Source organism: Aspergillus wentii (assembly GCF_001890725.1).
Source record: "Aspergillus wentii DTO 134E9 unplaced genomic scaffold ASPWEscaffold_4, whole genome shotgun sequence".
Classification (NCBI taxonomy): Eukaryota; Fungi; Ascomycota; class Eurotiomycetes; order Eurotiales; family Aspergillaceae; genus Aspergillus; species Aspergillus wentii.
This window is the reverse complement of record NW_024467835.1, coordinates 671639-685011: the sequence shown is the minus strand read 5'-3', so window position 1 is coordinate 685011 and position 13373 is coordinate 671639. Positions and strand designations below refer to the sequence as shown.

Below are 13373 nucleotides of genomic sequence, written 5' to 3'. Positions count from 1 at the left end.
CCCTAGCCAGCGCCGATGCTGCAACTTCACTTTCGATCTCACAACCCATCATGAATTTACACAAACACGCCGAGCAAGATGCGTTTGATTCCTCTCTTTTCCCACAAAAGAATTCTCATTCAATTTCTTTCTCCCTTCTTCTTCCTCTTTCCTCCCTGACTCTCTCCTCAACCACCTTCTCTCCGATTTCCTTCTCAGTAAAACTCGTCATCTTATTTACGTCGTTGAAGCTTCTTATCAGGAAGACAAACTGAAAAGTAAGATAATTTATTCCCATCAAAGTTTCTTTGTCAGAATCGCTAATTCCCTACCGTGTCTGCAGACCCTCAGAGGACCACCATGGCTCCTCCTGGGGAAGAACGTCCTCTGGCCTCGTCCAGTCACGACGGCAACAAACTGCACCTTCTTTCTCTGCCTTCAGAGATCTTAGAAACCATTTTCAAACATGTAAGTTTCTTTAAATATACTCTTTCTTGTCTAAGAATATCTTTGCTGACACTGGATCAGGCTGGCCTGAGTGATCTGTTCAACCTGTCGTTGGTCTGCAAACCATTTCACGAACTTGCTTCTGAGCACATGTATCGCAAAGTCAACCATGTCTTTGCCAACAGTGAAACGTATGCTGGCCAGCGCTCGTTGGACCGTCTCATAGCCGTGCTGGAAACCTTGAATACCAGTGACCACAACTACTCGAGGCACGTCAAGGCAATTGCCCTAGACAGTGTGAACGCAGTGGACCCCAAGAAATCCTCTAAGTTCAAATGCGGCTATAACTGTGGAAGGTTTCTCAATTCCCTCCTCGTGTCAACGGTCAATAAAACTATCGGTTTGGAAACCTTTAAGTATGTTTATTAGCGTTACCCCGGTCCCTCATTACTCTAGTCTCTGTACTTACATCTTTCACTGCAGATGGGATGCCGATTTGGAAGTTACCCACTCCTTGTTTCTGGCCCTTAGCAAAATCCAGGGCTTCCAAAATCTGCATGTACGCCTTCATATGGCCACGGCTCCAGTGCCTGCTACAAATGCCCCTTCTGTGCTGCTTGGTCCCTTGCAAAATCACCACCAGCACTTCCAGAGCAATGGCCCGCCATATGGACCAGCAACTCAAGCCTCGTTGGCCATGGATCCATACTTGTTCCAAACTCTCGAGTCGTCCAAATCTTCTGAAACCCTTTCTCTTTTCACAGGACTCAAGAGCTTGTCAGTGTTGGATATTGGTAGTGTCGAAGTCATTCCAGAAATAGCCCTGTGTATATCTGGATGTTCCTCCACACTCAGATCTTTAAAGTTGTCTTTTTCTGACAGCTTCGCCCTCGACCCAAAGAAGAATGCCGCTAACGAAACGGACACGGATTCTTCGTCGGATGAGGAAGACTTCATCACTTTGCAGCCGCCACCTGGGCCTTCTACTTTTCCCAACCCAGGTAATCCCTTCGGTATGCCGCCAGTACCCTCCCCAGGGGAAGAAAATACCAACCAGGGGCACAAAGCGCACGAAAATGCTTTGTCGCAGATATTCGGATTAGATTTGTCGATATCTGATCGTCAGCGTGACCAGGCGCTTGAAAACTCCGTTGCTTCTGCTGCTAATCAAAAGGCCGAAAAGATGAAACTTTCCGACGAAGAGGAAGATTACAAGTTTGTTCGTACACTACAGCAAATCGCCCAGGCTTTGCCTTTGATCGCGTTCAGCAGCGAGCAGACTCCACAAACGCTGAGGGCAGTGGAAAAAATGGAAAAAGCAACCACCCGGTACCTTGAGAAAAACGCAGAAAAGGTGGCTGTTGCAAAACGCAGAAGTTCCGCTGGCGAAGGTGCTAGTTCAAGCTCCAAGGTGCAACTGACGAATTCGGACGTCCAAGACAACAATGCCCCTAGTTCACTGCCACAGCCCTCGGCCTCGCCTTTTGAAATAGGTCAGCCGGGCGCGAGTTTGAACAAAGACAAGCAAGCGTCTATCCGTGAAAGCCCGGGGATTTCTGTTACCGTTGAAGAAATTCCGCCCGAACTTGTTGACATGGACTGCCCTGACCTGGTCGAAGACGCTGAAGAAGACCAGGAGTTCGTGGAGCCCGGTCCAAGTAACGCAAGCGACGGGGATCTGACGCCAACGGCCAGCTCCTATCAGAATGGCAACATGAACATTCTTCATTCTTCCAGTCCGAAGAACGCCAAAGGCAAAGAGGCCATGAGAAGATCCCCAAGTCCAGCTAACACCGTTGTCAAGGTGGGCTCGGTACACGCAGCAGAAGAGCAATCTGTCGAAGGTTACATCCGTGAAAACCATGGAATACCGTTGGAGAGCCTTTCCATCTGTCTGATTCCTCTGAGCCCACTTGTTATCATTCGTGCTGTCGATGTTCGTGCACTTAAACATCTGTCACTGCTCAATGTCGGTGCACAACGCAACCTGTGGGCAATGCTCGAGCAACTGCACTATGTGCGTCCTTGCCAATTGACTTCAATTCACACGGATGATGTTACGCCATCTTTCTTAAGCTTCGTCAATAGTCTTGACAAGGTCACTGAGCTTTTCATGCTTGAGCGCCGCGGCATCACAAAACCAGAGCCCTTTGCATCTAAGACGCCGGTCAAGATTGACGATATCAGGAAACAGGTATTCGAAAAGCACCTCAAGCACTTGCAGAGGCTCATGATTCGCAATGACGATGATGCGAACTGGGCCCTTGACGTCCAGGCTATTCGCATGCTTACCAGCCTGGGCTCCAACTTGATTGAAATGGCGATTGGACTGAACATGTCTAGTTTTGTAAGTGTTCTCCATCCCTCCCTCCCCCCTCCCTCCTCCCCCTCGACTCCTCTTGAGGTGTTCGACAAGCTCATTCATTCCTCAGCATTACTTCTTGCAGCAACTTGGTGGACTGCGGTCGCTCAAGGCTCTGCAGGTTTTCTACTTCCATCCCGACATGTGCAACTCCATGCTGCGGGAACTGCGCACATGCATCATCAACCACATTTTGCACTTTCGGTTCTTGCGTACTGAATATGTTGCAATGTGTTACTCGTTGGGTGGCCCAACCCAGAATAATGCGATTCAGTTGAAGACAAAACTCGGTCGGGTCACCACTGCCACGCAAATGCAGGATCCCAAATCTGTTGATGACAATTTTTCTTCCCCTGGCACTCATGATGGAAGGAGCGCGTCCACCAGCCCATCGGAAATGGAAGTTTTCATGAGAGACGGTATCAAGGTCACTGACATTGCTGGTGTTAAAATGTGGGAGAAGGAAATTTGGGCTTTGAAGTTGTGATTAGGTTCCACGTCGCCCACGCATTTCAGTTTCCTTTCTGGTTCATGGTAAGCCCTTTTGTGTTTTCCTTGTTTCTTCTCGTCTCTGGTCAAGCTTCCTTGGTGGCTTGGTGAGCACGAGCAGGTCAAGTACACGTTATTTGAAGAACTTGGATAATGCAAATGCGACAGTGGGCTTGCTTAACAGACAGATGACATGGAGATATTTTTCTTGCTTAGAAGACTCATCTAAGATTTGGATGCTTGAGGTGAATCGACGGTGTCTTGAAGATCAGTTGGTTATCTCGGGCGATTTCCGATGCCTTAGCACATGCATGTTGTTTCTAGCACTCGAATGAAACTCCACTCAGTTAAGTATATGAAAAATGAACACGGCGTAGACTTAGATGGCATTATTCCGTACGATATAGACGAGGCGCACGCTGGAAGCCACCACCTTTTGGTGGTGGTGGCCTCCAGCGTACATTATTTTCGAGACGAGGTGAAAGTGTTTTGGTGGGAGAAGTAAATAGAAAGCTTGAGTATATGCGCTATACCGCATTAGGTATCTTTATGCCTTAAGGCATAAAGGCAGAAATTAGTCATCGCTGATCGGAACTTAATCAGTTAATCCTCCGAATCACTCCACCATCACAAACCACTACCACATCATTCTTTCTTTTCTCACTCAATACCCAAACAGAAGGAATCGTCGATAAGAGCGCCTCGATTACTATTCAAAATGGGAGGAAAGAAAGCAGCAGGCGAGAACTCCAAGAAGGCAGCTGGAAATGCCAAGGTATGTTTGGTTACTTTTTTTTTGCCCCTCGTGAACCCCGCCCCCGCTTTCTGTTATTGCCACATACATTTATGGCATACTTTCAAACTTCAAAATTGAAATATGGGGAACTGATGGATTGCATTATAGAAAGCCGAGGCAGCTGCAAACAAAAAGGCAATAGAAGATTCTAAGCGGGCCGCGGAGGAAGACAAGCAGTGGGCCAAGGGATCGAAGAGCAACGCGAAGAAGTGAGTTTCGAGAGAGAGATAAGAAAGAAACAAACAACATACTAACCACATTCCAAAACAACAGAGAAGACGCTGAAGCCAAAAAGGCCGAGGCAGCCCGCAAGAAGGCCGAACGTGACGCCCTGCTCGCCGCCGAAGAAGCCTCGCAACCCTCCAAGCCCAAAGGTGGCGGCGCCAAATCCGCACCCAAGAAGTCCCGCGGTCTCGATCTCTCTCAGCTGGATGGCGACTCCAAGTCCTCGGCCCTCCATGCCTCTGGTATCGATAACGCTCTCGATGCCTTGTCCCTTACCAACAAGGACAACTCCAAGATTGACCGCCACCCGGAGCGAAGATACAAGGCTGCGTATGCGGCGTTTGAGGCGCGACGCATGCCAGAGATTGAAGAGGAGAACCCTGGTCTGAGAAGACAGCAGCGCATTGAACTCTGCAAGAAGGAGTTTGACAAGAGTGATGAGAATCCGTTCAACCAAGCGCACGTGGCATATGACGCTTCTCGGGAGGAGATTGCTCAAGTGAAGGATTCGGAGAGGAAGAAGGTTGAGAGCCGCTTGGCTAGGTAAATTGGCTGCTCTATTTTATTCTCTTTCAAGAGCGTTGCTGTGTTGCCAGAGAAAGATGCTCTGGTGAAGACTAGCCTATTCAGGGACCACGCCAGAGGAACTATCTGCCTGGCAACATGGTTTCGGGGTTAGTCCGCCGGATCATGATTAACGGTTACGCTATAGCGACAATTCCTCAATGGGGAAGTGCATGGATATAGATACAGGAGCTTCGTATACTCCTAGTTGTTGATATAAGTGCTTTCAGTTGGCCTGGATGTATGATGAGTTATGTTTTAGACTAATACACATTTTAAGATGTGATCACAAGCCTCCCCTCCGAAATTCGCACGTATAGAACCCATAATACAATAATACATGTACATCTAATATAAAATGGTATCATGACAATCTATTTATCCAATAACTACAGGAACACATACCCACAGTTTCTATCCCATCACAGCTCTAACATCCCAGACATAAAGGCTCTCATCCCACCCCACACTGGCACACCAGCCCTCACTACCGAATAGACACCAATCGACACCCGTGGCGAATTCCGTATGCTGGCCCATACGTCCCAGTTCTCTGCCCATCACCGGGCCCCCGGGACCGGCGCGCATGAGATCGACGTCTCCGAAACCGCCCGCATCGGAACCATCAGTCCAAGCGCGACAAGTCATGTCATAGCTGGCACTGAGAAGGACGTTGGATAAATGTGGTGACCAAGCTACCTTGCGAACAGCGTATTCGTGGCCGATCATGGCTGCCACAGGACCCTGCTGCGGGGCGCGGATGTCGAAGGTGCGAATGGTGCGATCGACGCCGGCGGTGGCTAGCACAGAAGGACGGTACTTATTCCAGTCATGTGTGAGAGCTTCAGAGGGCGGGCATGCAGCTGGGGGCACGCCTGGTTTTCCGGGAATCGGGGAAATGGGGGCGGCATGGATAGGGATCTGGAGGGTGAGGTGGTTGGAAGCCGAGGCGGGAGTGCGGAGGTCAAAAATGCGGACGTAAGAGTCGGAAGTGACGCAGGAGAGAATATCCGGAGAATGCGGGGAGAATGCCGCGGAATATGTGCAGCTGTGGGTGGGCAGAGTGAGGAGCGACTGAGGACGATGCGGTGACCAGACGCGCACAGTGCCATCCCAGCTGCTCGAGCAGAAGCGGTCCTTGGAGACGAGGTTCCAGTGGACGCTGAAGACCTCGCGGTTGTGCTCTTTCCAATTCTGGATGGGGAAGTCGTTCAAGTTACAGTCGAAGAGCTTGATGCTACCATCACCAGAAGCGGTGAGGACTTGGGTCTCGTGTATCTCGGACCAGGCGAGGTCATATAGAGAATCTTGGGTGGTGAACCTGCGGGCATCGGTAACCATCAGTATACAGGTTGCGATCGCGGGGTCAGACGGGGTATGAAACTCACCCTTTTATCGGAACTATTCCATTAGGAGTGAGTTCGAGAATAAACAATCGACCATTTCCGACGAGACCAAAATTGGCCGACCCAACAACAGCTAGACGGTTGTCGAAGAAGGGGGAATACTTGACCGCACAGCCGTTGTAGCCCTCGGTGCGGAATTTAAGCATGGTTTAGAGGATGAGAAGAATTAAGAGATGATGCGATAGGGAAAGGAAAAGGAAAGAGTCCAAGAAAATGACAGAAATGTATTATGGTTTGGCAGGAAAGAGATCATGACATCGCATGGCTTGAGGTTTGAAACAAAGATGAAGCTGTCATGGGCAAGAATTCCGGCGATTGCGGGGAGAAGTGAATGTGAACAGGCCGAGGTTGACGTGATGCCACCCTTTTGGCGGTAATTCACAGCATGCCACCCTGCCTATTCGGGTTTCACATAATACTTTACAACACATCTCTCGACAAAGGGAAAGGGGAAAACGTACAGGGAGATGGTGGTAGTAGTATTAGGCAAAGTAATACTAAAAAAAAAAAAAAAGAAGAAGCAGAAAAAAAGAAAAAGAAAAAAAAAGAATCCGCGAACGAACTCCTCGAGGGACAGTATAGCAACTATGCTAACGCCACACACATACCCTAACAGCTTAAGCCAGTATTATTGGGACTGCCCTGGGCGCGGTTCGAACAGCGAATCTTGGCCACTGCAAGTGCAGAGGTTTCCCTCTACGCTACGGAGTGGTCTGATTACCTAGTAAGGGGAGAACGTAAAAAATGAAAGATTTGGGCTGGTAGGGTTGCTGCCTGGTCATGCTGTCTCTTCTTTGCCAGTGATCTTCTTCTTCTCTTATTGCATATTCCTGTCAAAGGTCCCAGGAAAGAAAAAAAAAAAACATATGAAAGGATCTGGAAAGACAAGGAATCCAGGTGCGTCAGCCACAGTCATAATGATGTAGTCTGGATACTCACCACCATCTGGGAATAACACCATTCAATCGATATCACCCACCATGGCAGAACCCAAAGACTGGATTTCTCCTGCTAACCTCTTCCTCCAAACCCAGGTCTATCGTCTGGGAACCAACCACGGCCTTTGCTCTCTCCCGTTAGGCCCTGAACGAGACTTTCTCCTCCTCACCTGGGGCCCTGTTATCTATCGCACAACATACGCCCCAGACTCTCAACGCCTCATTCCCATATTCCTCCGTGCTTTGAACGAAGAGATTCGCAAGGCCCTCCCACGATGTCTCCCTGGTAGTCCGGACCAGATCCGTCAGCTGGAACGGACTTATTCCTCTAAAGTCTTCAGCTCCCAAGAGACATACCATGGGGTTGACGAGATAATCATACGTGAAGCTTTTCATGACTGGAAGATTTCTTTGGCCTTGACTTCGAGTGATCTACCAGTTCGACTGCGGATGTGTCTTCTTGTCGATGATGGAGTTCTCTCGTTTCTCACGGGGATGCTGGATTCGTCGACTCTGGTAGAAAAGGAGCCGGATTTCTCCAAGTGTCCTGTGAAGGTTATCGAGGAGAATTTTCTTGCTTTGAATCATGTTGATTCAAATTCAACGGAGGGAAAATATTTGGGCTGGACGACAGTGACATTGTCTTCGCTGGTGGAGATATATAACGGAATGCAACAAGGGAAATGTCTGGCAGATTATCACAAAGAGGGACGTGTATATCTGGGGGATAATAAATGGAAATGAAATTATGCTGTCTATCTACATGTTGGTGAACAGATCAGGATGAATTGAAGACTCTATACATAGTATAGTATCTGGTTTATTATTGGTCAGTTCCAGATCAATCACGTGATGATAGGCCTGTTTATCAACGGCTGAACATCTTCGTTTTCTCTTCTTCGTCATCCTCCTTCCCATGTCAATACAACAGGCCATCCCCATCATTCTCCTCTGATGGCTTCATCCAAGAGCTGGCGGCCCTGTTCATGGATGCTTTTCTCTCTAGAAAGAGGCCACGGCTGAACCAGTCGGACCTTCAGCAGCAGCAGCAGCAGCAGCAGCAACATGAAACAACACCCAACGATGAAGATTCAACAGACTTCAAACTGGCACTGCTCGTGTCTCTCTTCCCAAATCTGGAACAGGATACTTTGCTAGATATTCTCGTTTCCTGCGGTGGGTCTGTCGAGGCTGCTTCGTCCACAATATCCACACAACCTTTGGAGACGACCATCAGGAAACGTGCTGCCCCCGGTTTATCACCAGGGGTTCAAACATCACTATCATCGCATGTCCTGGTAACAAAAGACGGATCACCGGTCACCAAAAGACCGCTCACAAAGAAAGGGAAAACACTGCATCTTTTCTCTCCCGAAGACATCGCCGCTCACACACCATGTTCCATAATTCACAACTTCCTACCCGCAGAGCAGGCAAATGCTCTCCTTGTGGAACTCCTGGATGAGTCAAAACACTTCTCCAGATACAAATTCCAGCTCTTTGATCGGACAGTTCAAAGTCCTCACTCAGCAAGTGTATACGTTTCTACGCCCGAGGAGCATCGCCAACAAACCGAGGAATATGCATATGGCGGCACCTACCGGTCTAATGTGCGGCAGGTCACCCCTCACATGCGAACTGTAGCCGCCAAAGTCCAGCGCTCCGTGAATGAAGAGATTCAGAATCATATTCGGACCTGCTATCCAAGAGGGAAAAAGCTCAAGTACCAATCGCCCAAGGAATGGATGCCCAATGCGGCATTTGCAAACTGCTACGATGGGCCTGCAGAGAGTGTCGGCTTCCACTCCGACGAATTAACCTATCTCGGCCCGCATCCTGTCATCGGCAGTCTGAGTCTGGGCGTGGAACGCGAGTTTCGAATCCGCCGGATAGTGGCTCAGGATGATGATGAAAACGCTGGCGATGGTGAAGAGGATACTTCGGAGGCTAAGAAAACACAAAGTGCGTCTGATGCTCGTGCAGATGCCCAGGGTCAGATCGCTATTCATCTACCACATAACTCCCTTCTTGTTATGCACGCGGAAATGCAGGAGGAATGGAAACATGCCATCACACCTGCTCAAGCTATTTCCCCGCATCCCGTGTCGGGTAACCGCCGCATCAACATCACCTACCGATGGTTCAGGGATTCCCTGCACCCGCGGAACACCCCTCGATGTCGTTGTGGCATGCATACGATACTGCGGTGTGTACAACGCAATCGAGAAACGAGGGGTAAATACATGTGGATGTGCTACGCTGGTTTCGCACCTGGAAAGAAGGGCTGTTCATTTTTCCAATGGGCGGACTTTGATGATGATGGCGAGCCCCGCTGGGAAAAGAAGCAAACCGAAGAAGAGGTCCCTACTTTGAGTAATTTTCTTGAAACACACTGAGAGTTGTAGAACCAAAATCAATTCAAATTCGTTTTCAAACACCATAGTCCACCAATACCCAGAATCTTCATCGTAGACAAAACATTAATTCCAATAATTTCCATCTACCTCACCGAATCCTGATGGTTGTGTCCTTTCATATATCCCACAACGCAGTCTGACTCCCTTGCGCATTTCTGACTACGGTACAGTGACTTTCTGTATGGACGACACTGCGCGATGGCAATAACGAATGCTTGTATCCGAGTTGAGCAGTCAAAATATGCTGCACACTACCTTGATGGGGGAGCTCCTTGAAAAAGTCATGGAGCTGGTTTACCAACGTGTTCAGTGATGTATTGCTGCCGTTCCAGGTGATTCTGTCGACCATCTGCAGTTCTGGCCTCGATGGAGCTCCAGGTACGCTGATTTGGATCGGGACTATCCATTTCTCCCCCGGCCGTAGTATGGATAAATGAGTCTCTTCCAATATCGATTGAACTGCGCAGTTATCACCTGGCACCAAGCTCAGATCAAGGTCAGTTATAATCCCAGGGTCGATTCCAGCATGAAGATGACCGACGACTGCGTAAATCTTGTTTTTTAGAACAGCTTCGCTTGATTCTGTATCGTAGGTCTCCATATCGCAGAATATGTGCCATCCGGAAGGCACTTCAGGACCAGCAAATGGATAAAAACAGACAGGGGATATTGTATGGAACCCGATGTTTTTATCGATTGTGGGCATCGAAAAGTGCGTTGGGGTTGCAGTAACGAAGAAAATATGGCACAAGGCTGCTCTTTCGTGACAGAACATATTAGATACCTGGGAGACCACTTTTCGGACATTTGATTTTGTGGCCCTCGCACTTGTCAGTTGATAGAGTGAATATGTGTCGACTGCAATCTGAGCAGACTCGAAAGAGTGCATTCCTAGGGGAAGAAGGACCCCGAATCCGTCTTTCGCATTTCCGTTGATATATGCAATTGCGAACCGGTCAGTATCGCTGTTCAAGCTCGAGGCAACTGCTAATGAGCTAACGGCTTGTTGTCTCAATAATCCGATCGATGATTGAGGTCTACCACAGGTTAAAAACTGCCTTTGAGAGTCCTGAGTAGGAAACATACATTCTGTCCAAGATGATGACTACGTCCAATGGTGTGAGCCACCCAGTTTTTAGAGATTCGTCGTAATCAATGTCAGCGGTGATTTCTGCCGTTACCCATATCGACAAAGGCTCAGGGCCGATAATAGGGCTCTTTGGTGTGGCTTCCACGTTAACACCGGTGATAGAAATGCCTCGTGGCGCTAGAATTTCATTCTTTTCGTAGCCCAAAACAACCCGAGAAGGTAATATTATGGGTGATTTTTTAGCATAGCAGGTTTCATTTCGTTTTTCGTTGGCTCCTCGACTCGCGTTACGCGAGACAATATCACTCGTGTCAGTCGGATCGTTTTTTGAATCTAAAGAAAGGCGTCTCATCGTAGAGTTCCAGGATCTAAAGCTCCATCCACTGAAGAATCGAGGGAAATGAGGCGTAGGGCAAGGTCCGTCGCAGGTCTCGATTTCACGGTTGTGTGCCCCTGACTTTATCGGGGAGTTAGCTAGATAAAGAATGGGGAGGGGAAATGGGATAATACTTCATCGGTGCATTCGCTGCTCTCTGTAATTCTCGGTCTCGGTCTCAAACTGTCCTTGGATATCGGCGTATCACTCTGGCGGTTTTTCGGGATCCTAATAGATCTAAAGTTATCACCAGGTGGCGGAGTTGTCGAGGTAGCAGACTCATCCGAGCATTGCCTAGGATTTCCACGAAGAGATGACTGTCTGCAAGGAATCCAAGGATAGATCAAAGCAGAAGCTGAACTGTTTGTACGTTTGTGTGGTCGTGGGGTTTTGGCTATCCTGAGAGGCTTGGGTATTATTTCTTCCATTGGGCAATTCTTGTTACTCCAAGGGGACAAAATAAGGAGTGAACTTAGACGTGCTCCTTTCCAACGACGGGCTCTCCGTAATAAGGGGTTCCCGAGCTATCAGTTCTCTGGGTAGAGTTTGAACCCCGAGGTTCAGATCGTTGATGGTTATGCCGCGTCTTGGTTCGACGAAAGCACGAGCAACAAGTTCTTGAGCTCCAAAACTCTGAGCAGGCAAGAGCCACAGCAAGAACGCAGAAGAGGATCACTATTGGAACGAGCACTAAAGCAAGAACGAGTGCGGAGCTCTTGAAATCATATGACAAGCCTTTCGACATTTTCAACGTGAAGTGTTGCGGACAGGGCAGCTGTATATGAAGGTGAAAAGAAGATATTTTCACAAAGGAAGCTTTAGTCTAAAGGGAGTTGAACACTAGCTGTTGTTCTTTCCATTTCAATGCAACGCATATATGGGAGCAGCGACAGTCGAAGTACGTCAACATTTGTGCTGGATTTGGAAGGCATGTATAAAGTATGTAACAGAGATGAAATCAATGTGCAGCATCGGGTATATATTTAAAACAAAAAAGTGTCAATTCACTCATGTACCTCCTCTGTCCGAGGAATGATTGTCTCCTTGATTGATGTCAAAGTAGCATCGTCTAGCCGAGAAAAGCGTATCTGCAGGGAATAGAAGTCAGAAAAGGTTCAATTTAGTAAGTGTTCAGCCCATGGGCCATACAACTCGAACAGAGAATTCGCAACATACCATCTCATCGCCACCGCCACGAGCAGCATTTCCAAACAACATCGGATCTGAATGGCTATTCTCAATCTCATTTTGAGCACGCTTGGCCCAGATTCCATCCCAATGCCAGTCACCAGGGAGCCGTGCCTGCGGGCTACCCTGCTTCGAGCCGTACTTAGACGCGGAGCTACTATTACCTCTTCTATGGGCCTGCCATGCATGCCACGCCCCTGGATTTCCAGCTGCCTCGAGCGGTAGGGAGTCAAGAACGGACTCGGTATCGAAACTAGACCGAATGTAGTCCAACAATTCTGACACCGGAACAGTCTTCCGTGGTTCTATAGGTTGAGCTGCTGCAGATGTGCCTTCCTTCTTTTCGTCACTACCATTGTCCTCATCTGCTTGAGGCTGAGATGTGGAAGAAAGGTCGGTCGTATCGTTAGTCGGGTTCTCGTTTGCGGTCGAAGTTGCTGTCTCTCCATTGGAGACACCCAACCCATTAACACTCATAGCCCGTGAGGAAGCAGCCGAGTCTCGTCTATTCCGTTTCGCTCTTCCGAACCAGTGGGGGAATCCATGTCGGAGGCTAAAACCGCCCGCGGGTAACCGCTCCTCGTCAGATGCGCTTACTGGGTCTTCACTCGACGCATTGGTGCTGAAGGTGTAGGTCGTAAGAGGCACAATTAATGGATGAAATACATCAGTGGAGAAGGTGACTTGAGGTGGAAGATCGGGATATGACGTTGGGAAACGGATCTGGAAGCGGAGGACGGCAGAGGAATAGGGGCCTGATTTGGTCAGGGGACGGTCCGATCAGCTTTGAAGATGCCAATGGCCTGTTTAAACAAGGCTATTGAGCAGAATATAACCGACTTACCTGAGCGAACAAAGAGAACGCTACTCCAACGGGTGGGATCACCCTGAGTCAAACTCACATAAACCCCAGGAGGGGCAGCATGCTGCAAGCTTGCACTGCATATGGTGTTAGCACATCAATTACCCCTGAACGCTGCATAACGCAGGCAAAACTCACAATTCCAAAAGAAGCTGATGTTTGCGAAGAGAAGGAATGCTGGGAAGTCTGGATGTTGACATGACTGAGACACAACGGCTTTCTTTTCTGTCTCTT

The 13373-nt window shown here is 48.7% G+C and overlaps 8 protein-coding genes across 8 annotated transcripts; 5 read left to right on the top strand and 3 right to left on the bottom strand.

Moving 5' to 3' along the window:
• Positions 1 to 339: 339 nt before the first annotated feature.
• On the top strand, positions 340 to 3275 carry ASPWEDRAFT_171720 (F-box protein; the record flags this gene model as incomplete). The annotated part of the gene is made up of 4 exons (XM_040830827.1): positions 340 to 447; positions 508 to 842; positions 910 to 2773; positions 2859 to 3275. 4 exons carry the CDS (start codon positions 340 to 342, stop codon positions 3273 to 3275), a joined length of 2724 nt encoding a protein of 907 aa, XP_040688566.1.
• A 720-nt stretch (positions 3276 to 3995) lies between these two features.
• Positions 3996 to 5150, top strand: ASPWEDRAFT_183019 (DUF1014 domain protein; the record flags this gene model as incomplete). The annotated part of the gene is made up of 3 exons (XM_040831966.1): positions 3996 to 4052; positions 4182 to 4282; positions 4347 to 5150. 3 exons carry the CDS (start codon positions 3996 to 3998, stop codon positions 4843 to 4845), a joined length of 657 nt encoding a protein of 218 aa, XP_040688565.1. The 3' UTR covers positions 4846 to 5150.
• Positions 5151 to 5276: 126 nt separating this feature from the next.
• On the bottom strand, positions 5277 to 6414 carry pex7 (putative peroxisome biosynthesis protein (Peroxine-7); the record flags this gene model as incomplete). Its single annotated transcript, XM_040837551.1, has 2 exons — positions 5277 to 6183; positions 6251 to 6414. The coding sequence occupies 2 exons, from the start codon at positions 6412 to 6414 to the stop codon at positions 5277 to 5279; spliced, it is 1071 nt and encodes a 356-aa protein (XP_040688564.1).
• A 191-nt stretch (positions 6415 to 6605) lies between these two features.
• Positions 6606 to 6914, top strand: ASPWEDRAFT_481881 (uncharacterized protein). Its single transcript, XM_040837071.1, has one exon. The coding sequence runs from the start codon at positions 6654 to 6656 to the stop codon at positions 6879 to 6881; it is 228 nt and encodes a 75-aa protein (XP_040688563.1). The 5' UTR covers positions 6606 to 6653; the 3' UTR covers positions 6882 to 6914.
• A 334-nt stretch (positions 6915 to 7248) lies between these two features.
• ASPWEDRAFT_171717 (uncharacterized protein) lies at positions 7249 to 7950 on the top strand (the record flags this gene model as incomplete). The annotated part of the gene is made up of 1 exon (XM_040830826.1): positions 7249 to 7950. One exon carries the CDS (start codon positions 7249 to 7251, stop codon positions 7948 to 7950), a length of 702 nt encoding a protein of 233 aa, XP_040688562.1.
• Positions 7951 to 8192: 242 nt separating this feature from the next.
• Positions 8193 to 9649, top strand: ASPWEDRAFT_59410 (putative CUE domain protein; the record flags this gene model as incomplete). The annotated part of the gene is made up of 2 exons (XM_040838452.1): positions 8193 to 9132; positions 9190 to 9649. The coding sequence occupies 2 exons, from the start codon at positions 8193 to 8195 to the stop codon at positions 9600 to 9602; spliced, it is 1353 nt and encodes a 450-aa protein (XP_040688561.1). The 3' UTR covers positions 9603 to 9649.
• Positions 9650 to 9670: 21 nt separating this feature from the next.
• ASPWEDRAFT_481845 (uncharacterized protein) lies at positions 9671 to 11805 on the bottom strand. The gene is made up of 3 exons (XM_040837070.1): positions 11224 to 11805; positions 10710 to 11170; positions 9671 to 10660 (listed from the first exon to the last, which is right to left on the bottom strand). The coding sequence occupies exons 1-3, from the start codon at positions 11515 to 11517 to the stop codon at positions 9739 to 9741; spliced, it is 1677 nt and encodes a 558-aa protein (XP_040688560.1). The 5' UTR covers positions 11518 to 11805; the 3' UTR covers positions 9671 to 9738.
• ASPWEDRAFT_739641 (putative ubiquitin-conjugating enzyme) lies at positions 11806 to 13339 on the bottom strand (the record flags this gene model as incomplete). The annotated part of the gene is made up of 4 exons (XM_040839416.1): positions 11806 to 12177; positions 12266 to 13032; positions 13122 to 13216; positions 13278 to 13339. The coding sequence occupies 4 exons, from the start codon at positions 13337 to 13339 to the stop codon at positions 12094 to 12096; spliced, it is 1008 nt and encodes a 335-aa protein (XP_040688559.1). The 3' UTR covers positions 11806 to 12093.
• Between the last annotated feature and the right edge of the window lie 34 nt (positions 13340 to 13373).